At 41.7% G+C, this 24,277-nt stretch overlaps 1 protein-coding gene across 2 annotated transcripts in view; it reads left to right on the forward strand.

Moving 5' to 3' along the window:
* Positions 1-24,277, forward strand: part of Ugp2 (UDP-glucose pyrophosphorylase 2) — a 61,756-nt gene that overhangs the window by 32,899 nt on the left and 4,580 nt on the right. For both annotated transcript variants that reach the window (XM_036201335.1, XM_036201334.1), the window contains exons 4-8: positions 15,877-16,062; positions 17,302-17,435; positions 18,859-19,156; positions 20,137-20,334; positions 21,959-22,201. In XM_036201335.1, the coding sequence (XP_036057228.1) occupies positions 15,877-16,062; positions 17,302-17,435; positions 18,859-19,156; positions 20,137-20,334; positions 21,959-22,201 (1,059 nt within the window). The remainder of the gene's footprint in view (positions 1-15,876; positions 16,063-17,301; positions 17,436-18,858; positions 19,157-20,136; positions 20,335-21,958; positions 22,202-24,277) is intronic.

The raw sequence follows: 24,277 nt of genomic DNA on the forward strand, positions 1-24,277 counted from the left end.
GCTTATATACTTTGCTTAAAGAAATTCCTATTGTGAATGAAACTAAGGTGGTTTTGTGAAATTTCTTGTTTAGTTTTAGGAATTAGAAGAGTATTAATAAGCAAAAGTCAAGATTAGAAACATTTTGGCCCTAAGTAAAGCACAGTTCATTTATTGTTTTTAACATCCTTGTTTGAAACATACTTAGGAAAATAACACCTTATCTCTGTAGGCAATTTTGACTTTATCAATTGAAGTTCCCTTATTATCTCAGTCAGCAGGAAAAGAAAAATAGATCCCAGGGCAGGTGACTTCTCATGACCTCTTAATCTTCCGTTTTTCTGTCCTGCTTCAGAAAAATGCTTATTATACAAAAGAAGAAACTAAAGTTGAGAATAATTTGCTCAGGAAAGGGAGTCCAGTTGTGAACTAGACAGGTCGTCAAGAGTCCCAGATGTGGCTCTTTGGTGCCTCTGGTAACGTGAAAGGAGCCTTCCGTCTCTGAGCACACTGTGGAGGGACTCTGTGAGCTCAAAAGCACAGGAGCAACAGTAGCACAAACAAGCTGCGCAGTAACGGAGCCGGCATTGCTCTCAGCTTTCCACATGGTGATCCTCAGGCGACCTTAGTTCTCTCTATACACGGTAGGCTCAGAGGCAGTGAGGGCTTGGTAGTCACCAAGATTTTCTGAGTTTGTAAGGCAGAAATTAGGCTCAGATCTGCCCGAGCCTATCCTCTTAGCCGCCATCTATGTCATAGGACAGACACCAGTTTCTGTAGGTGTTTGAAGGGAGCTTGAAGATGCTTTAACATGGCGCCTTGTCTTCATTTCTTCGTCTGTCTTTGAGTAGAACCACAGAGTACACTCTTCTCTGTTAGGACTTCCAGAAATGCATTTAACAGATACTTACTAGTTACTATGTGGTAGACATTTCTCTGAGCATGGGGCTACACTCAGGGAACTGCTTTCGAGGGGGCCAGGGTGAGGCAGGAGGTGGCTGTGGTGGTTTGAATGAGATGTTCTCATAGTCTCAGGCATTTGAATACTTGATCTCCAGTGGGTGGTGTGTTAAGGAAGGCTTAGGAGGTGTGGCCTTGCTGGAGGAAGTTCATCACTGGGGTGTGCTTGAGGCTTTAAAGCCTCTTGCCGTCCCCAGTTTCTTCTCTTCTTGTGGTTCTAGATGTGAGCTCTCTCTCGCTATCCTGCTGCCATGCCAGCCTGTTGCCATGCTTCTCCACCGCCATGGTGATGGACTCTTATGCCTCTGGAACTGTAAACCCGAGTTCACCCTTCTATGAGTGGCCTCGGCCATGGTGTTTTGTCACAGCCACCAGTACACAGGCTGGCTGACTAATTTCCTGTCACTGTTGTCTTGGCCCAGTCAGACCTTCAGCAGTAAGCATCGTGGTTTAAGTTTTTTGTTTTGTTCTTCTGGTTTATCTGTACACTCTGTGAAACTATCAGATAACCACTGCTTTATTTTACTTGCTGTGAAGGCAGAGATAAAGGTAGTAGCTTGTACAAAGAGTTTCCAATTCTGTAGAGCTTTCCAAACTTCTGTAATAGCATCCACAGAAAATGGGTGGAGTGGGTGCAAGTGACGACTTTGTGGTGATGAGGACTATTTCTGTTTTAAGTTTTGCTTAGCTTCTACAGGGCATCAACAGACTGGCGAATAGCAAAGCAGTTTTGAACTTCTGGTTTTCTGGGAAGATGTTTGCACAAAGATATATTATATACCCCAATATATTTATTTGGGGGTCAAAGAACAGAACAAGCTTAGACATAGAGGCCAGACAGTGATGGCACACATGCCTTTAATCCTATCACTCGGGAGGCAGAGATCCTCTGGATCTCTGTGAGTTCAAGGCCACACTGGAAACAGAGCCAGGCAGTGGTGGCACATACCTTTAATCCCAAGATTTGAGGTCTCATGTCTTGCTTGGGAAAGACACATGTTTTTAATCCCAGGAAATGATGGTAGGAAACAGAAAGGTATATAAGGTGTGAGGACCAGGAACTAGAGGTTTTTGAGCAGTTCCGCTGACATCCATTTGGGTGAGGACTCTGAGGCTTCCAGTCTGAGGAAGCAGATCCACAGAGGAGTTGGAGAGGCGAGGTTGCCTGTGGTTGTTGTGGTTCTTTGATCTTTTAGCCTTCACACCAATCTCTGACCGGGGTTTTTTATTAATACCTTTTAAGATTGTGTTACAGTGGGCTTATTGGCATAACAGCTATGGAGGTACTTCGGCAACTCCTTCCACTTGTAGAGACGTAGACGTAGGAGGGAGTGCTCATTATTTTTGAAGACTTGTAGCTGTTCTTTATTATGCACAAGGCCTCTCACCAGAGTGAGTGCTATCCGCACTAAAATTTGACTGTCTTTGTTTTCAAACCTGTTTATGTAGCTTATCTTTGTTGTAGTGAAATAACAGGACTAATTGTTATATAAACCAGTGAAGTGGGCTTAAAAATTATTACTTTAAAGCTAAGTTGAATGCTTTGGAAAAGCAGGATAAAGGTAAATCGCAAATAAAAATTGCAGGAACTAGTGTGGGTAGGGAGGGAGCATTTAGTCCTGGTTGATCTTGTGTTTAGCGTATGTGAGTCCTGGGTTCGATCTTCAGAACCAGCCAGCCAGACCATAGTAGAGTGTTAGTGAAACAGCTGTGAGACAGAAGATTCTGTAAATCCAGAGCGTTTCTTCTGAGTGTAGCTCATTTTTAGATGTTTTAATTCTTGGTCCATGCTGTATCTTAGGATAATATCTTAGTGAATAATTATGTTTATTTGTAAAAAGGTGACTGTGTCTAAAATTTTCTTAGTTCTACCTAAACTTCTTGCAGTTAGCTATCTGCCTGTCTAGAGTTCTGTAGATGTGGTTGAAGAAGGCAGCTGGTAAGTTGGTGATTAAAAGGTGACTTTAGAGCTGAGACTTAATATGTGAGTGTTTGGAGTCAAGGATGGCCACTGTAAGTTTTCGAGAACGAAGTATGCAAAAACCCAAAGGTAGGAGAGGGCAGAAAATATTTAGAAGTTAGTTTATAGTACTTCTGGAGCATTGAAGATGGAGATGAGGTAGGAACGGTAAATGGGGTGTCTGCTAACTCAGACAGGGTCTCTCAAGAGAGACCATTTGGACTGAAGTAGGAAAATAACAGAGAGCATCCAAGGTAGGAAGGTCCTGAGCCCTACAGCAGTCAGACTAGGGACAGACGGGTAGTGGCCATATTCTGTATATTCTATATCTATGTTCTATTATCTTTTGCTTTTTGGTTTTGTGAGACAGATTTCACTGTATATCTCAGCCTGGCCTGGAATTTGAGATCCTCCTGCTGCTGGCTCCCCAGTGCTGAGAGGAGAGGAGTGTCACCACATCTAGCTTTTGTATGTGAGTGTTGTGTATGTGTGTGTGTTGGTGTGCTGGTGCTTGTATGCATATGTATATGTAGGCCAGAGACTGATGTCAGGTGTCTCCCTCAGTTATTTTCTACCTTTTTTTTTTGAGACAGTTTCTCACTGAACTAGCTATCTCATGGATTTGGGCAGCAATCCTAACAATCCTCCTGTCTCCACCTCCTCAGTACTGGGATTACAAGTGTGCACTGCCACACCTGGTGTTTACTTTGGGGCTGGAGATTGAAATTCAGGTCTTCAGTTTCGCCAGAGGGCGTTTGACACCTTAGCCATCTGCCCAGCACCTCAGCCTTTTGACTTTGAAATCATCCTTTTTCCTCTGGCTGACTAATCTACAGCTCAGTTTCTATGTATTAATGACTTTGTATCATATAAATTTTTGTAGTTTTTGGATCCCTAATTTCCTGATAGTGAGTTGTAATGTTCCCAGTCATATGTCAGCAGGAATCTAAGAAACTACATGTTGTTCAGTATAAATCACTGAAATATTTTTCATTACCAAGACCATCTACATACACATACTGAATTGATTTTGTGTCCAGTCCATATAACACTTTTTTCTTCTTTGGCAGTAATGCCAGCGAGATACAAGACTCCAGAGATACAAATCCTAGTTCATTAGTCCTCTCCTTGTAGCATTAGGTAGCTCGTTTGCTTGCTTCAGGTCCCACTTTTCTCACGGAAAGAGATGGGATGAAGTTCTGTTGCATGGGTTTCCCTAGGGTTGTTAGTAATGCGTGTACAAGTGCTTTCTTATAGCAGGCCTTCTGCTAATGGCTCCACGGATGTTTGCTGTTTTCTACACTGGTGCGTTTATTCTGTGTATATATGCGTGGGTGTACATGCCACTGCATCTGTGCGGCAGTCAGGGTCCCTTAAGGGGTGGGTTGCAGAAACTGAACTCATGCTGTACACAGCCTTGCTAGCAAGCACCTTCACCACTGGGCCATCCCACCAGTCCCCTGTTTGTGTTTTTGTTACGTATTCAACAAACGTATATGAAGGAAACTACTAGATGGTGGGTAGCATGCTGGGCACAGTAAAATGATTAAAGATTGGGGCTGTCCACCAGGACGATGAAGAGGTGATGGAGAGGCAGGAAAGAAGGAGAAGCCAAGAGATGTTTCTGTTGTTGTGGGGTTTTTTTGGTTTTGTTTTGTTTGGTTTGGTGAGGGTGGTTTTTGCTTTTGTTTGCTTGCTTGCTTACTTTGTTTTCTTTTGTGGGGAGGCAGCAGGGATGAGGAGAGGATATGGGGGGAACAGGAGATGAACAGAACTGGGGTGCGTGATGTGAAACTCCCGAGTTAATAAAGAAGTTTTAAAAAAGATTGGGGCAGTCAAATGGCACAGCAGTTAACATCAGGCGTTGCTCTTGCAGAGGACCTGAGTTTGGTTCCTAACACACAGCTGCCTGTAATGCCAACTCTGGGGCCATCTGACACCTCTGCCTCAGTCATCTGCACTCAGCTGTACAACATAACTCCACAGATACAAACACACGCACCTAATTTCAGTTATATAAATATATCTAAAAGAAGGGTTAAAGACAGTGTTTAAGTTTCTGTACATTTCCCTTTTATAGTTTCTGATTTTTATCCTTGGTCATAAATATTAAGTATATGTTTTACCAGTATACAGAATTTGTATACATTTATAAATGATATTAATTTTTAAAATGTTTTTTAGTAAAATTTCTACCAACTAGATGAACTGTCATTACATCCCTGTAGTTTTTTTTTAAAGATTTATTTATTTATTATGTACACAGTCTTCTGTCTGCATATCTGCACACCAGAAGAGGGCACCAGATCTCATTACATATGGTTGTCAACCACCATGTGGTTTCTGGGAATTGAACTAAGAACCTCTGGAAGAGCAGCCAGTGCTCCTGACTTCTGAGCCATCTCTCCAGCCTGCACATCTCTGTAGTTCTTACACATTAGATATGTCATTAGTTTACACCTTTGTTATGTTAGATAAACTCATCTACCCTGACAAGTTTTCCTTATTAGAGATAGCGTTTAATTTTTTTTAAAGATCTATTTTTTTATTATGTATACAGTGTTCTGCCTGCATGTACGCCTGCAGGCCAGAAGAGGGCACCAGATCTCATTATAGATGGTTGTGAGTCACCATGTGGTTGCTGGGAATTGAACTCAGGACCTTTGGAAGAGCAGCCAGTGCTCTTAACCTCTGAGCCATCTCTCCAGCCCTAGAGTTTAATATTTTAACCTTCAGGATTACAGGAAACCAGAGACTCTTATTCTGCCAAATCAGTAAAACTAAGCAAAATAATGCCTTCCTGTATAAAAATTCATAGCTACATTATTGTGTTTTATTAAGGGATTTATAGATCCATATTATGAAAGCCCTGAGAGATCTCTAATCAACAACTCCATCAGTACTTGTAGGTTTTATAAGTTTAGGATAGCTGTGAAGGCCTGAGATTTGTCCTGGAGTGTACTGCAATAACTAAAGGTTAAATTCCCAGGCACTCACTTTGCATTGCAAGGTGTACATACTTAAAGGACGATTGTGTGGTGCAGTGAGACTTGGTGGTGTGCCTTTGACATTACAGTCTTGCCTTAGCTCTAACTGTAAGAGGAAGGGTGTCTGATGACAGGACTTAGCTTTTTGACCACCTATCATTGAGCATGACAGAACTTTGAAAATGCAGTGTTTGTTCTTAATTTTTAAACAGGAAAATAAAGCAGGGAGTCTAGTTTAGTTTTTGAAGGAAATACTGTAGTTGATACTCCTTGATGAGCATGTTTGTGTTTCTGCACCTATACACCTACAATAAAAGACTTAAACATATGATATAAAATTTACCACCTCAACCATTTTTAAGTGTGCAAATTAGTTAAGCCCAGTATGATTACATTGTTGTGCAACCAATCTTCAGAACTTTTTTATCTTGGAAAACTCAGTATCCAGTCCTGTTAAAGAACATGTACATCTGTTCCTTATCCTAGCTCCTGAGGCAGATACTGTATTCTGTGTTTCATCTCTGTGATTGGACTACTCTGATGATGAGTGGGTAGGTGGGTGTGTGGGTTGGATGGATGGAGGGAGGAGACAAAAGATTTTTAATCTTGAATATTTTTATTGTTTTTGAAATTGCCTGATTTCTGTTACCAATTATATGTTCTTAGTTTTACCTTCATGGATAATTATGAGAAGATAGACAAGATCAAGGAATTGTGATATAGAATTGTTCTTGCTAGTGAATATATAATGCCATCAGCAAATAGACCCAGGGAGATGCTGTTTTCTATCTATTGTGAGAACTCTCTTGAGCCATTTTAAGATTAGCATAGGAGCAGCATTCTGAAAAGGCAGAATTTGGATTTTTCTCAGAAGACCATCAAGCCTTTTCTGTAAACCAGGCTTTAGAGACTGTTGGTGTCATTAAACAGCCACAGAGCATGTGTAAACCAGGGAGTATTGCTGTGACAGACTGTAATGTTGTCAGGCAGGTGCTGAGTGTCCATAGCCTGCGGTTTATTGACCTTTGTTCTAGTATCAAACTGTGTATAGCTAGAAAGAGAATTCAGATGAACCCTGTGCCAGAGAATCCATTTAGTGACTTGGGAAGAAGTGAGAAATTCAGTACCTTATTTTGTCAAGTTTAGACTACTGTTTGTAAGTTGTATCTTTTATTTACTACTAATAAGGAAAGGGGGCAACAATTAAATGTATTATCCTTTAGTTCTGACATGCATCCTGGTTTTAAAAACATGACAATATGGTGTGAGGGTGGAGGAGTGTATCTGAGTCAGTGATGGGCTAATACACTAATACCAGCAACATTCAAGTGCTTAAGATTTTTTTTGTTGTTGTTGTTTTGTTTTTGTTTTTTTAAATGTGGGATCTTACTTACAATCATAATAAATCAGTAAAGAAAACCAAAGGGTTAAAGCATTTAGATAATTTGTCTTCATAGGTGGTGGTCTTCATTAAGAGTCTAACATTCAGATGCTTTTTAGAGTGATAAACTCTTTTGAGACAAGCAGAACTCGTGCTGGAAGAGAAGTCTTAGTAGTCTGTGCACCGTAACACTTTGGCCCTCCTCTGGAAAGGGAAAGCACCCATGTACCTGTAATTCATTCTCTGTTGACTCTGAGCCTTGCATTGAAGATGGTCGAATCTTGCATGAACATGGAGCCGTCTTTTTCAAGTTAACCTTGCTAGATTGACGGCACAGTAAGCATGTGAGGCATTCAGTTCTCAAGGTATTGAAGCTTTCTGCTTTCTCAACACAAGACAGAGCATGTGGTCAGAACCTTAGAGAGATTTTGGATTTTCAGTGTGTGTGTGTGTGTGTGTGTGTGTGTGTGTGTGTGTGTGTGTGTGTGATTAAAAAGAAAATTGAAGTGGAATGGCAGTTAAAGATGGCATGTGTATAACCACTTTAGTCCACATCAAGCCAAATGGAAGCTTTCTCATTGACATTTAGTTAGAGGAGAGTTTAGTTTTTTTTTTTTTTTTTGGTGTGTATGTGGGGGAATTGCAGGTTAATTATTACTGGAAAAATGATATCCCACAATATTATTTTTATGTTCTGAAATGAAATTCCTAGTGTTGCAATGTATTCTAAAGGTTTTTAGTTTTGTGGGGTGTAGCTAGAGTTTTCCTGGTCCTTCCTGGTCTACTGTCAGGACAAATCTCTCTCACCCGCCTGGCCCACAGCTGCTCAGACCCAACCAAGTAAACACACAGAGACTTACATTACTTATAAACTGTATGGCCGTGGCAGGCTTCTTGCTAAATGTTCTTATATCTTAAATCAACCCATTTCTATTCATCTGTAAGTTGCCACGTGGCTTGTGGCTTACCAGTATCTTACATCTTGCTTGTCATTGTGCCTGGCAGCGTCTCTGTCTCTCTCAGCCTTCCTGTTCCCAGAATTCTCTTCCTGTGTTTGTCCCACCTATACTTCCTGCCTGGCTACTGGCCAATCAGCATTTTATTTATACAGAGCGATATCCACAGTAGTGGGGAGTGAACTTTTCTGAAATTGAGCATATTAACCCCTGATCTTTATAAGTACTTGATTAGTTCATACAGCTGGAGACACTGGTCTGAACATGGAGTGTCGAGGATGGAGAAAGGATCCACCAGGGTAAAATGCAGAGGCATATAAACAAGAGGTAAGAACAATGTGTTAGAGAACCCAGAGCTCATGTGCCTTGAGGAAAGTGTGCTGGGGAGAGAAGAGAGGCTAAAGGCCTTCCTTGTCTCCCCTTTATTATTGGGTCGGATTTTGTAATCTGGAGAGGTAGTATGCCAGCGTGGAGGTGGTCAAGAGCCTGGGCTCTCTGTCTTTCTGCATTGTCGTCATCCACAGCGTATGTCCTTATTGTCCCAGGTGGCCCACAGGGTGAACTATAGTTCTGTCGCTGTTCCAGATGACAGGCAGGCAGGCAGCGAAGGAGATGGACAGTGCCCCGGGTCTTTATAAGACACCTCCCAGTTCATTTCAAGTTAATCGTTTTGACCTGAACTTTGGCATAAGCAGCTGCAAGGGAGGCTGGGAAATGTACTCTTACTCTGGATAACAGAATGAGTGCCCAATAGAAAGTTTGGATGATGAAGGGAAAAGAAAAGAATCATGTTGGACTTGACAGCTGATGAATGGTCTTGCCACACCAGTGCTATAATTGGTTAATGCTATGATGAAGAAATACGCTGTATCAGTTAGGAGTTCTGTGCTGTGATGAAACACCATGACTAAAAGCAACTTGGGGAGGAGAGGGTTGATTTCGCTTACACTTCTATATCACAGTCATCAGTTCACCATTAAAAGAAACCGGGGCAGAACACAGACAAGGCAGGGACTGATAGAGAGGCCATAGAATGGTGCTGTTTACCAGCTTGTTCCACATGCCTGGCTCAGCCTGCTTTCTTATCGAACCCAGAACAATCAGCCCAGGGGTGGCACCACCTGCAATGGGCTGGGCCCTTGCCCATCAATCATCAAGAAAATGCCCTACAGGCCTACCAGTAGCCAGATCTTATGGAGGCATTTTCTTAATTAAGGCTTGCTCCTCTCAGATGACTTCTGCTTGTGTCAAGTTGACATAAGTACTAGCCAGGACACATCCTGAAATTCTTTAAAAAAAGATTGAGAGGTGAAAGTGCACTGTATGGAGTTAAGGAGGCCACTGTAGCAGTAGCAATACAGCTCAGAGAATGAGGCCGAAAGGACTCACTGAGCAGCTGGTCACCGTCTTGGTTGATAAGGACAGGACTGATAAGCTGTGGTTTTGAGGCCAACAATGTCGGAAGAGGAGGCCTCCTTAGAGTGAGCTTGGTAAGAAGCAAAGGACAGTATGGTGTTTCAGAAGCCAAAGGGAAGTGGGCATTTCAGGATTTAGGGGTAATCAGCTGTGTCAGTCACACCTGATAGGAAGTATTTGGGGTTATTGATAAGATCTAGCAATTAAGATGTTATTGGCTTCATTCATGTGAAGAGCAGGCAGGGTTATGATAGAGGAGGAAACCAGACTTCAGAAACGGTAGAGGTGTGGAGTCAGACCCCGAGTGGGAAGGAGAAAGATGGCAGACTAAGTGATGGATGAAAGGAATCTTGGAGATGGACAGTGCAGCATGTTGTAGCAGGAAGTCAATAGCTTTTATTTACTCTGAGCCAGAGTTGAGTTCATTTTGGTGGCCGAGAGTGTTAATGAACCTGGGAGTTAACTCTGTAATAATAGGGAAGGTACAAGATTTATCAGCTTTCCCACAAAGAAAAATAATTTCAACTGTGTATTATTTTTTTTCCTGCTACAGAAAATAACCCAGATTCTGGTGTTATCTTAAGAAATATGAAATGAAAAGACAATATATGGAAGTACATAGCACAGAACTTGCCACATAAACACTGTGCATGAGGATTCAGTGAACAATTCTTAGAATACTTCGTATGCATACGGAACACCCTAATTTGTTTTACTTTTTACACCATTTATTTCCTCTCAGGCAAATTACTTTTGTCAAGAAAAAAAGTGGCTCACATTGCAATAATCATACCCTTGTGAGACCTAACAGGGTGGGTAATGCTGCCTTGCTTTGGCAGTCGGCACTTCCTCTAGAAGTGGCACGAGTTATCTCTCTGCCAGTGGCAATAGTGTGTCCGTGACTGTGTACTGAATTTGGCTTTTCTTCTAACTGAAAACTGAGTTTTGAGCTGAGCTGGCAAGATGCAGATCATGGCAGACCATTTTAAAAAGATCTTTCCATTTCTGTAAAGTAACTAGGTTAGCATCCCAGAGGGCAAGCGTTCTCAACAGTCACTGTAGATGGTGACCAGCTGGTCTTTGACTCCCTGGCCAGAGGAAGCTGGGTGTTGAGCCAGATCTCTTTCACCAGACAGTTGAGAGGAGGAGGCCTGGCCTTTCCTGAACATTTCCTCCACCCTGTGGTCAGCAGTAGTAGAGAGATCTTCTTATCTTCTTAGAACTGTGAATTCTTTTCTTGTCTGGGGAAGAACAGAGAAGCAGAATGATTAATGAATGAAAAAATGAAATAAAAGGACATGTTCCTTCTAAAGGTTGGAGAAGATTTTTGTTGTAGATACAAGGGAGAAAGCAGGCAGAGGGAAGGTCCGGGCTGAATGTGACTGGCAGACTAAACCCTACCATGAGGAGGGGGGAGAGAGCAAGAGAGCAGCCATGGACCAAGAGACCAGTGTAGCCAAAATAGCTGAGTGATGCAGGGATAGGCCTGGTGGGGGTGGTGGGGTGGGTGGAAGCCCAGCCCCTGGGAGGGAGAGGTTTAGGGTAGGGACGGGCAGGGTGAGGAGTGCTGGGAGGAGCCACAGGTACTGAGTGAGATTTGTCCTGGGTTTGAGACCTTACATTCCAGCCTTTCGCTGATAGGAACCAAAATGTCTTCTGTAACTGCTTCCAGAGGTGCTCAGTGAGACTAGCCCTTGGTTTCTTTGATGGTGACACTTAGGACAGGAAGATCAATGCTGGTTCCCACTTAGTGCCTCTAATGACTCAGTCACACTTAGGCCTTATCTAGCAGCTCCTGGGTAGTCTCTGTTGTGGCCTGACATCAACCAGTGCATCTCAGGGTAGTTGTGTGTTTTCTTGGGGAAGCTGAGAAGGAACATGGAAGACCAAATTCTGGGAAGTCTTGTCTCCTAAGTTATATAGACATAATCTGCCTTCTCCAGATGTCAAGGAACCATCCCTCTTTTTTTGTGTGTTGCTGTCAGTGATACCTACCAGTCTTTAAAAAAAAAAAAAAAAAAAAGATCCTACTGAGGAATTTAGACTTCAGGGGTCTAAAATGTTGCTGTGACTGGGTGTGTGCTGCTAAGCAGTGTTCCAACATTGACACCACCGCCACACCCCTGGCTTGTTGAACTAAGTTCTATGAACTGCTGGGTGAGCTCCCCTGGTGGAGGGTGTGGACACTCATAAACAGGGCACTTGTTGTGTACAGGATGATTTATATGACAGAAATTCCTGCCTACTCCCTAATAAACTAGTAAGTTAAAACCTGCAATAAACTGTAGACAAAAATATCCTGGCTTCTTGGAATCAAATAGTTACTACATTCATCAGTTTTTGAGTTTGCTGCCTAGCACGTGTGTTGGGAGGGGGTTGAGGGGGGGGAGGAGTTTTGGGGGGGTTAAGTCATGAAGCGTAAGTCACAGACGCGCTCCCCTGGAGGTTTCCAGCAGCAAAATACCCTCCAACACTCTTGGCGTTCATTTCCTCCCTATCCACTACTGTGTGGGTTTTTCCCTTGTCTTTAATGGTTCTTTTTAGATTCCTTATAAACAAATTCCTCAGTAGGATCTTTACTTCTTTAAGAGTCAGATTTACTGAGACAGGTAGGTATCACTGATACTGATTTAGGACCTAACACCCTCACAGAAAACTTAAGGTGTCAAATATTAACTAATTTTTTTTTTTTTTGGCCTTGAGTTGTGAGTGCCCATGCCCCAGAGTTTATAATTTTGTAAATTAGTATTACCATGTATCTGATTTCCTTAAGGCCTTTTCATAAACCTTTGGTTTGACTACCCCTGCCCCTCCCCGCCCCTCCCCGTCCCTCCCCGTCCCTCCCCGCCCCCCCTGCCCCCTCCCTGCCCCTCCCCGCCCCTCCCCGCCCCTCCCTGCCCCTCCTGCCCGTCTAGCCCTTTGCATGCTGGTTCTCCTTTAGTATCCTGCTCCTTCACACTCTTCGCCCCCATGGACTCGTTTATGAGGATTTGTCTTCTGAGCCAGTTCTTGCTTCTTGTTGCGCCCCGCTGTCTCACTTCTGAGACAGGTCCTCACCCTGGGGCCCAGGCTGCCCTTGAACTTGCAGTCCTCCTGCCCGCCAAGTGCCAGGGCTGCAGAAGTGCATCGCTGCACCCAGTAGTGTAGCGCTGCTTTGAAGTTTAGTTATTGTAAAGGAGGTAGATAACTCTTGTCTCTAAATACTTTGCTTCACAAACTCTATGGTGCATGGATTAGAGATTATTTACCATGAACATCCATGATTTTGAAGTTGTTGTGTTTAATTTGTTTGTTTTGTTTCTGTTTTTCCTCCTGGAAAAATTATAAGTCAATGAGATTGGTGTTTGGTTTTTAATTCATCATTATAGAATAAAAAAATCCTTTAACATACATTCTTGAAAAAAATGGACCTTAAGGGAATTACATATCTAAAGATTAACTGTGGATCCCAAAATTCTTTATTTAATGGGAATGTTAGTGTTCCAGAGAATATAGAATTAAGCATATAGAATTAAGATGTGGTCCAAATTCTGTTATCCTTCCTGACATTATTATTTAATTGCATTTCAAGTACTATCAGCTAAAAATATAAATTACATTTTCTTAAAGAGTTCTAACTTGTTTATACATTGAGTTTTTGTTTTGTTATTATATTTCCAAGTTTAACTTAAACATTTGAAAACATTATTGTACATAAAATCATCAGTTGTAATGTTTTTTTCTTCTTAAACATTCTATTTTGATTGTGTGTGTGTATTGTGTGTGTGTATTGTGTGTGTGTGTATTTGTGTGTGTGTGTGTGTGTGTGTGTGTGTGTGTGTGTGTGTGTGTGTGTGTTGGTGCCCATGGAGGCCAGGAGAGAGAGTACTGACCCCCTGGAGTAGCGTTACAGGCAGCTGTGAGGCACTTGATGTGGGTGCTGAGAGTTGAACGCATGTCCTCTGGAAGAGCAGGAAGAGCTCTTGACCACTGCCGAGCATCTCTCCAGCTCCATCACATGAAGTTTTTACTGTTCCTTACATCTAGATATTTGCTTCTTTTTGTATCAGAATATTCAAATATTGAGAAACATACCACAATATGTGTGGTGCTGATGGTGTACCTATTTTATAGTATGATTCAGTTGTATTCATAAGTTCAGAGACAAATAAGTGATAGTTTTAAAGTACATATCCAGAGCCTTAATTAAATAAGAATATTTCTGAGGTATCAGTTTGACCTTAAATGAATGTAACAACTGGATTTTCCGCAAAGTTCTTGATGTGGGAAGTAAAAGTAACTGCTAAATGGAAGTTACTAGCTTTAATTGGAAAACAATTAACTTTTTAGAATATATATCACACATACACACACACACACACACACACACAGCCCAAGAAAACTCCTAATTGAACAGACTGTTTGAAGCCACTGTTTCACAGGAGCATTCTCTTATTTCAGTTGATTTCGGCAACAGCAGGGTTAGAAAGGATTATAACTACGCTGTTACATAAGGCACAGAAGGCTCCATCTCTGTCATCTCCTCTTGTTTTTTTTTTTCATAGTGTGATGCTTAAATTGGGACTTTGTCTTCCTTAGAATGCCTTTCAGCCTCCTCCGTGGTTGTGGTTGTTGTTTGTTTGTTTGTTTGGTTGGTTGGTTGGTTGGTTGGTTGCCACTAGCCTTTCTTTTGGGTCATGGATGAGAAAAGCTACCGAAGCGTACATAGCATTTCCGAGGAAAACTGACCACCCTACCACACTGAGAAATAATTCAGAGTGGGTGATAGTGAGCTTCTCAGCAGGAAGCCTTGGAGAAGAGCACTTTCTTTAGTATTAACAGCAAATAAGAGAGTCTTCATCTACACTTAGCAGTTAGAAGAACTACGTTACAAATGAGTATTTTGTAGAAAGAGCTGTGAACAAGAATTATGTAAAGAATTCGTCTATCACACACATGAGATGTTGGCCTACAAGGCTTAGGTCACAAGAGGGGAGCCGATCGGGTCCTTCCTTTTCCAATCAAAATGACCTCACACAAGTGCACATGTACAGATCACAGGGCAAATGACAGCGGATGTCCGTAGAGTAACCACTGGTTGGCTACTTATGTTATCTATCTTATACAGCAACGGAACTAAAGAGGACAGTTGAGGGCTTATCCTATTAAAGCAAAATAACAAACATTTCACATGTCGATAGAAAATGCATTGTGATCTTATAAAAAGCTTTCATTCTTGCTATAAGATGTAAGATTTGTTACTCTGCTTTGAATAACAGCAAAAACATGGATCTTTCCTATAAATGTTACTGTTTCTGTGCTTAAAGGACAAACTAAGACTAAGGCCCTGTGCTTGCAGAGCAGGGATGATAGAGAGGGGGTGGGGCCCTGTGCTCACAGAGCAGGGATGATAGAGAGGGGGTGGGGCCCTGTTCTCATAGAGCAGGGATGATAGAGAGCAGGTGGGGCCCTGTGCTCACAGAGCAGGGATGATAGAGAGGGGGTGGGGCCCTGTGCTCATAGAGCAGGGATGATAGAGAGCAGGTGGGGCCCTGTGCTTGCAGAGCAGGGATGATAGAGAGGGGTGGGGCCCTGTGCTCACAGAGCTGGGATGATAGAGAGGGGGTGGGGCCCTGTGCTCCCAGCTGGGATGACAGAGAGGGGGTGGGGCCTCTGCCTTTGTCCTCTCCTTCCCTCCTAGGGCATTTCTTAGAACAAAGACATTCTTGAGTTAAATTTCTGAGAAAGGAACTGTGTACACACCTAGAATTGTGACTGAGAGCCTGTACCACCTTCTTCAGCTGGGTTTCTTACAACTAAATGGGGAAATATGAAAACAAACAGATAAATGTATGTTGGTTTTTTTGCCTCCTGTGGTAGGAAAAATAGTATATGACTAATAATGTATTACTCTCCAGAATTGAAGTAGAATATAATGCACCTAAAATATTTAGACTTGGTGAGGTTTGGGCATCTTATTTGATATTTTGATTAAGATTGGAAATAGCATCTTAAGATAATTCAAGATTTAGATATTCACACCAGTCAGACAAATGGTTGTGCACTGTGACTCCACAGTAATTAAACATGACATTGAGCTACTTCTTTGTGCCAGGAAATTGTCATATGGACTTGCCGTAATTTTTCATTGAGAGAACAACACTTTTAAGGAACTGTGAAAGTAACCTTGGGGTTGATTGGCTTTCCTATCTCATAAAGCTACTTGGATGACATCTCTAATTTTATATTTTCTTTCAGATTCAACCCTATGACAAGATAAAGGCCAGAGGCTTGCCTGATAATATATCTTCTGTGTTGAACAAACTCGTGGTGGTGAAACTCAATGGTGGTTTGGGGACTAGCATGGGCTGCAAAGGCCCTAAGAGTCTGATTGGTGTAAGAAATGAGAATACCTTCTTGGATCTTACTGTTCAGCAAATCGAAGTGAGTGGTAGTTAGCTATTCTCATACTAAAGTAGGGTTTGTTTTCACATAAACGTAAGTGCTACATTAGGAAGTGTGGATGTGAGTTTGAGGTAGTCGGAGAGAGTGCCATTTTGTCTCCTTGTTAGTGTGGGGGTGTTTGTAAGGGTATATAGCCTTAAGATGTAAAAGCTTGATTTTACATAGCAGTTGTAGTTACTGAAAACCTGAGTCTCTTCAGATTCTCCGTTGATCTGCTTGAACTACTTGCTCTCTAGTGGCAACCTTCATGATACTCGAGTTTCCTCACTTAATCCCTTTGGGGATGCTGGGAGGATGTCCCACATCTGGGAGGATGTGGTGGATGCAGAACTATTCTTGGCTTCCTTCTTTGACAGCATTTCTAACTGGAGACCTGATGGTGCAGAGACCTTGTCTTTTCCGACTGTTGGCCTGGCAGTCACAGCACTAGCAGCAGCTGAGCTCACCTGGGCCCAGTGTTCACTGTGCACCAGCTTTGCTCAGCGCCTTCTCCAGAATGACTCAGTTGTTCCTCTCACCAACTCACAAGTGCTGTTATCCCCACTTTCTAGATGAGGATGGGCTCTGAGTGCAAGGCTTCTCGCTAGTTCATAAAGCAGAATCGAAATTTGAACATAAGACAGTCTGGTTTCTGAGAGTTTCTTCCTACGGTTGTTGCCGCCTCCTTTGAGAGGCTGAGAAGATTTCAGCCGAGTGATTGACGTTTGAAATTCACCCTGAGGACAGGAGACCGTGACTTTGTAGCATTTGTATTCTCACCCACAGAGCTTGGATACAAGAGCAAGCGCTTATTTAGCACCTGCCTGCCGTCAGGTCATAGGACTGTTGACTGTGCACACAGCTCCAGTGCCGACTGTCCTGGGCAGCCAAATTTGGGCCTCAGCTGAGTTAGCCATGAAATGCAGATAGTAGCTTCTGTTCCAAAGGGCCATGATTTATTGAATGAATACATGATGAATTGCTTACCCACACGTCTGACTCATGCCAAATGGTTACTTATGTAAAATTATGTAAAATGTACATGTACATTTATATATATATATATATATATATATGTATATGTATATATGTATATGTATATGTATATGTATATATAAACCCAGAGAGAGTTAGAGGTCAGGTTTTAAACATTTTGTGATTAGCTGTTGAAGAGAAAATTTTAGATTGCAAGTCAGAGAACTTGAGTCTGGAGGATCTAATTATCACTCTCCTCTTCAGCATTTGAACAAAACCTACAATACAGATGTCCCTCTTGTTTTAATGAACTCTTTTAACACGGATGAAGACACAAAAAAAATACTTCAGAAGTACAATCATTGCCGTGTGAAAATCTACACCTTCAATCAAAGCAGGTACCGGAAATAAAATTAACTAGATGGTGGGATTTGACCCCTGGGAATTCTCTTTATTGTTGCAACACAGTGGCCATGGAACAAAGGTTAATCCATGCAAGAACTTGACACCTTTAAAACTAAATACAGGCTGATAAACATGGGATGGTTATAAACTTTGGTTCTGTAATTTCCAGTTTCTCAGGGGAACTGCTTGAGATCTCATTGTATGTCCTAGATGTTCAAAGGCAGCCAGCTTATAAAGTCTTGACGTGTTTAAGGTCTCCAGTCGGGTGGGTGACTTCCTGCAGACAATACCGAGCATCTTTACTATGGGAGACTCTTCACCTGAGTAGATAAACCTGTGGAAATTTAAGTAGGTTTTAGAGAAAAACATTACTCTGGGGGGGCGGGGGAAGTAGAGTGAGTAGAGAGGAATTCAGATGATTGGGGGACAAGCTCTCTAGTTAGAGGTAGATAGATAGCGGCCTACACAAACATTTTGGAAAAAGTTGGATGTTCAGTGTGTTGGTGTTTTAAATCTGTTTTCACATCACTTTTTTTTTAACATCATAGTGTGTGTGTTGCCTGTTTCCTAGTGGGCTGTCCACATGCTCTTTCCTGCGTTCCTTTCCTGTTTGCCAACTCTTGCTGTGTGCAGACACCTGGGTGCTCAAGGAAGGCGAGCAACCCCTGATGCATGTGTTTAAGAATGGGCAGACTGCCTCAGATAGATCTTCAGGCACAAGAACCAATGAGTTTAAAAATATTTACTTAATGAGTCCTTCCTCTTAGAGAATTATAAAAAATACCTTAAAAATGTGAAGTGTCTTCCTATTTGTATGGCCATGGAAAACTTCCCTTTAATAACTATCTAGAAAATATATATATATATATTGGTTTTTCAAGGCAGGGTTTCTCTGTGTAGCTTTGCACCTTTCCTGGAACTAGCTCTGTGGACCAGGCTAGCCTCGAACTCACAGAGATCCGCCTGCCTCTGCTTCTGCCTCCCCAGTGCTAGGATTAAAGGTATGTGCCACCATCACTCTGCTTAGAAAATATATTTTTAAAAAAATAATAATGACAGATTTTCCTAAAAGGATTCACCTATAATTTACTATTGACAGTCTCTGAGATGGAGGGATGTTTTATTTAATATTTTTAAAGATTTTGTTTTTTTTTATTATATCTATTTGTGTATATCTGTGTGTGGGTATGTGCACATGAGTGCAGGTATCCAAGGAGGCCAGAAGAGGGTGTCAAATCCCCTGAAACAGGGTTTATAGGAGTTTGCCAGCCAATTGGTATGGGTGCTGGGACCTGAACAGTGTAAGCTCTTAACCATTGATCCATCTCTCCAGCCCATGTTTCATTTTAATGTGTTGTTTTACTGGAAGGATTGAGGTACACTATAATAAATAACTTTCTTGTTTTGTTTTTAAAGGTACCCGAGGATTAATAAGGAATCCTTACTTCCTGTAGCAAAGGATGTGTCTTACTCAGGGGAAAGCACAGAAGCTTGGTACCCTCCAGGACATGGAGACATCTATGCTAGTTTCTATAACTCTGGCTTGCTCGACACCTTTCTAGAAGAAGGCAAAGAGTATATTTTTGTGTCTAACATAGATAACCTGGGTGCCACAGTGGATCTCTATATTCTTAATCATCTAATGAACCCACCCAATGGGAAACGCTGTGAATTTGTCATGGAAGTCACAAATAAAACACGAGCAGATGTAAAGGTAAATACTGAAGAATCAATTTGGAGATTCACGTTTTTACATTTGATAATTATATAGTTAAAAATTTTTTTTCTGGTTTATAAGTTTCTGTTTTATGCACAACATATTTATTATTTACTTAACATCATTTTAAAAGAGTGTGATGTTATTCTGTGAGGTACCTTAAGTTCTAAGATAACAGTATGTATCATGAGCCCAGAATTAATGGTAGTGTAAATCTGTGTCAGTAAGTTAAATTAAAAAGTTTCTTACGTTTTTATGGAACAAATGTGAAAACACACAGCAGATTTGTTCACACCATTACTACTCTTCAAGTTTGGCATACTTTATTATGTTATCCCTCTCATGGAGATTTATTTCTATAAAATGTGTATATGTATTATATGTATACTTTATGTATTATATGTACTTTGTCAGTGCACTGTCTTTATAGTTGTGTAAAAATAATGCAGTTGTTTAGTACAAAGTATAAATTGAACACTGCATATTTGGTGGTGATACTTGGCCTTTGATAAAATGGTACATGAGATTTTACTGTTTACCTATAGCTGATACATACCAAAACATTCCCTGCCCTGGATTCTGTGCCTCCTCCTCCCACACTGGCATAGTCTTATGGCTCTAAGAACATTCCCAGCCTTGATCTACTTCTTATTCACTCATTTGTCTCTCTCCTGCCTCCATCCTAGACCTTATCTACGTAGGACTAAGCTGTGTGGTGGTGGGTAGTCGTTTGGGAATAGGAATGTTCCTGTAGCAGAACTTAGGAAGGGAAGGAGGACTCTGGTGTACTCCCCAAGGCTTTAATTATAGACAGGACACTGAGTGTTTAAAGTAACAATCTGAATCATGAATATGTCTCTGGGTATTAGAAGGGTATATAGTCAGTGTGTTCTAGGAAATTCTACGTAAGTCATAATCAGTGTGGTATGGCTGATTGCGAAAGATTTGGAAGCACTCATGATTTTCTGCTTTTCCAGGGTGGGACACTCACTCAGTACGAAGGCAAACTGAGACTGGTGGAAATCGCTCAAGTGCCAAAAGCACATGTTGATGAATTCAAGTCTGTGTCAAAATTTAAAATCTTTAACACAAACAACCTATGGATTTCTCTTGCAGCAGTTAAAAGACTGCAGGAACAGAATGCCATTGATATGGAAATCATTGTGAATCCAAAGGTAAATGAAAATCACAGTCCAGGGTTCCCTGGCTTCTAAAGGCAGACGCCTGCTTCCTCCCTCTGGCTAGTCAGGTTCTCCAGGTCTGCACTCATCTTAGTGGATGGGCTCCTGGTTTGACCCTAAGCTGAAAGGACCTCCTCAGTCCATTACTGCTTTTATACTCACATGACATTTTCCTGTAGGAATCTTGAGTAAGTTTTCTCAATCCTGGGCTCTTTACTGAAAAATAGACATGTTGCTCACTCAAGTTAAAAGACTTAAAAAAATTTTAAAAAATCACATATGGAGCATAATATAAGTTCTTGGCTAATGTCAGCTCTCATGATTCTATGAAACCACTTCCTATTCAGCCTGAGGTGCCAGCCTCCAGGCCCCATAGGGCTTGAAGGGAAACCCATAGCATTGGCGAAGCTGAGACTTTTGTATCTGAGGGGATTAGGGAAAAGGACACTCACACTCTCTTGATGGTTTCCTTTTTTCATTCTCCTCTCATGTTGTTCTCGCCCTCCACTGCTTACATACCACAACAAAATCTTTCAGACAATTCAGAAGTCACATTCTATTTCTCAAGTGAATGATTATAGGTAAAGACATGTTTTTGTTATTGTTGTTTTATCTCCCTAACAAGATTAAAAACAGAATCATCCTGACAACTCACATGCAGTGTATCTAAGTAGTTTGTCACAGAATAATAGATCATGAGCTCAGCTATGTGTCCTTGTGAACTCTAGATTGTTTTTCTGGGATTGTTTGTTCTAAAAACTAACAAGTCATCTTGTCTAACCTAAAGTTATTGGGAAGCTTTGTTTCAGCTAATGATGCACATCAGAATCTGTGACTTTATTTCTCAGCATTAAGATTAAAGGAATTTGAGCTAGCCTGGCTCGTTGGTTTTTGTTGTTTTTTTTTTTTACATTAATTTGAGCTGTGATCTGAAGGAACTTCAAAGGGGACCTCATAGGCCCTGACTGTGTAGCATTTCCTTGTTTTTATTTTTATTCATCAAAACTCCTTATAAGCTAACATTATTATGTCAATTAGACAGTATAGTTTAGGAAGGAATCATCTTCTTGACAATCCACAGGTAAATATACCCAGTAGATTAGATGTTTTCATGAGATAAACATAGTACGTTACAGGCAGTGTGTGGGGGTGTCTCCCCACATCCACTCATATCATGCCAGATACCAGAGAAAGATTGTAACAGCAAACATGTAAAGGCACAGCAGAAGCAAAAGACATTCTGGGGTCTGGAGTCTCATAGGCTTATTTAAAAAAGATTGACCTATCAGAGTTTCCCCCTGGTGGGCTGACACCTTGAACTTCAGTTAGTTGCCATCTGCTGCTCCTCTAACATGGCCACTGGCAACTTTCCAAGTACTGACATCACACACGAAACAAAGCTGGGTGTATGAAGTCTGTGTTTCTTGGGTGTGGTGGCAGGACCTTTAGTTCTAGCAGTGGAGAGGTGGAGGTGGTGGTAGTTCAAGGTTGTCCCCAGTACATGGAGAGTTTGATACCTGAGACTCTGTCTCAAAACAAATAAGCAAAACCAAACAAGCCCCAAACCCTGTTTCCCTGCCCAACCCAACCTCCTTTTTTCTTCTTTCTTTTTTTATAGACTTTGGATGGAGGCCTGAATGTCATTCAGTTAGAAACTGCAGTTGGAGCTGCAATTAAAAGTTTCGAGAATTCTTTAGGCATTAATGTCCCGAGAAGCCGTTTCCTGCCTGTGAAGACCACGTCAGACCTCTTGCTTGTGATGTCGAACCTCTACAGCCTTGATGCAGGGTCTTTGACCATGAGCGAGAAGCGGGAGTTTCCGACAGTGCCCTTGGTTAAATTAGGAAGTTCTTTTACCAAGGTAGGCAATTTGTAAAGGTGATTAGAGAATTAGTTTTCACTGTTGACATTTTATAAACCTCTATCTTTGGTATGCAGGAGTTGACTGTAATGTGTAGTTGCTCTGGAGATTAGAAAAGAATGCTTTAATTTGGGGACATTTTATTTTGTCTCTTGTAAGACTACTACTGCTCTCATCAGTCAGAAACGGTTATTGCTAGTCCTTTCTTGGCAGTTTCTAGATATGGAGATTTGTGGAGACCCACATAGGTTTCCTAGTGAGAGCTTGCTTTACCCAGCAGGGCTGCATAAGGGGATGATTTGACCACGGGCGTGGTTTCCAGATGTTTGGAAGAGTCTGCACTTGACTGCCTGTATGCTTTGATCTAGTAAGGGGGAGGTCTTTGCCCCACTCCGTGGCATTATTTGAAGAGACAGAAGGGGCTGGTGGATTTTGACTCAGGTCTTCCCCAAGGTATTCTGTGTTATGTATCTGTCTCCTCTTTGCTATCCTTCTACCTAAAAGTTTCCTTTTTTTTAATTAAATTTTTTTTATTCATTCTATACCAAAGATCCCCCTCTTCCCTTCTGTCCCTCAGCCTCCCTCTTTCAAGCCACCCCCCAATTTCCTCTTACGAGAAGGAAGGAGGTACATTTAGTAGAGGCAAGTCCAAGCCCTCTCCCCTGCTTTAAGGCTGTGTGAGATGTCCCATAATAGGTAGTGAGCTCCAGAAGGCAAACTCATGCAACAGGGATAGAATCTGATCCTATTGCCAGAGGGCCCCTTAAGCAGATCAAGTTACACAACCGTCTCATAAACAGAGAGTCTAGTCCAGTCCCATGCAGTCTCCACAGCTGTTGGTCTAAAGTCCATGAGTTTGCAATGGTTTGGTTTGGTTGCCTCTGAAGGTTTCCCCATGATGATCTTGACCCCCCTTGCTCATAGAATCCCTCTTTCCTCTCTTTGAATGGACTCAGAGTTCAGCCTGGTGTTTGGCTGTGGATCTCTGCATCTTCTTCCATCAGTTACTGGAGAAAGGCTGTATGATGACAGTTAGGGTACTCACCGATCTGATTACTGGGATAAGCCAGTTCAGGCACTCTCTCCACTGTTGCTAGTTAGTAATCTAAGCTGGAGTCATCCTTGGGGATTCCTGGGAACTTCTCTAGCACCCGGTTTCTCCTATCCCCATGAAGTCTCCCTCTATCACAGTATCTCTTTCATTGCTTTCCCACTCCATCCCTGTTCCAGCTCAACCATCCTGTTCCCCCATGTTCTCATCACCCCATCCCCTACCTTCCATTGCTCACCCCTCATCCCCACTTTACTCATGGAGATTTCATCTATTTCCCCTTCCTAGGGCAATCCATTGTCCCTCCTTGGGTCCTCCTTGTTAGCTAGCTTCTCTGGAGCTGTGGGTTGTAGTCTGGTTATCCTTTGCTTTACATCTAGTATCCACTTATAAGTGAGTACATACCATGTTTGTCTCCTGAGTCTGGGTTACCTCACTAAGAATGATATTTTCTAGTTCCATCCATTTGCCTGCCAATTTCACAATGTCATTGTTTTTCACTGCTGAGTAGTACTCCATTGTGTATGTATATGTACCACATTTTCTTAATCCATTCTTTGTTTGAGAGGCATCTAAGTTGTTTCCAGGTTCTGACTATTATGAATAATGCTGCTATGAACATAGTTGAGCATACATCCTTGTGGTATGATTGAGCATTCCCTGGGTGTATGCCGAAGAGTGATATAGCTGGGTCTTCAGGAAGATTGATTCCCAATTTTCTGAGAAACAGCCATACTGATTTCCAAAATGGCTGTACAAGTTTGCATTCCCACCAACACTGGAAGGGTGTTACCCTTTCTCCACATCCTCTCCAACATAAGCTGTCTTCAGTATTTTTGATCTTAGCCATTCTGACGGGTGTCCTTTTGATTTGCATTTATTGGATGACTAAGGATGTTGAGCAATTCCTTAAATATCTTTCAGCCATTTTAGATTCTTCTGTTGAGAATTCTCCATTTAGCTCTGTAGCCCATTTTTTAATTGGATTGTTTTTATTTTGGTGTCTGGTTTCTTGAGTTCCTTAT

The sequence above is a fragment of the Onychomys torridus genome, chromosome 10 (assembly GCF_903995425.1).
Source record: "Onychomys torridus chromosome 10, mOncTor1.1, whole genome shotgun sequence".
Taxonomy (NCBI): domain Eukaryota; kingdom Metazoa; phylum Chordata; class Mammalia; order Rodentia; family Cricetidae; genus Onychomys; species Onychomys torridus.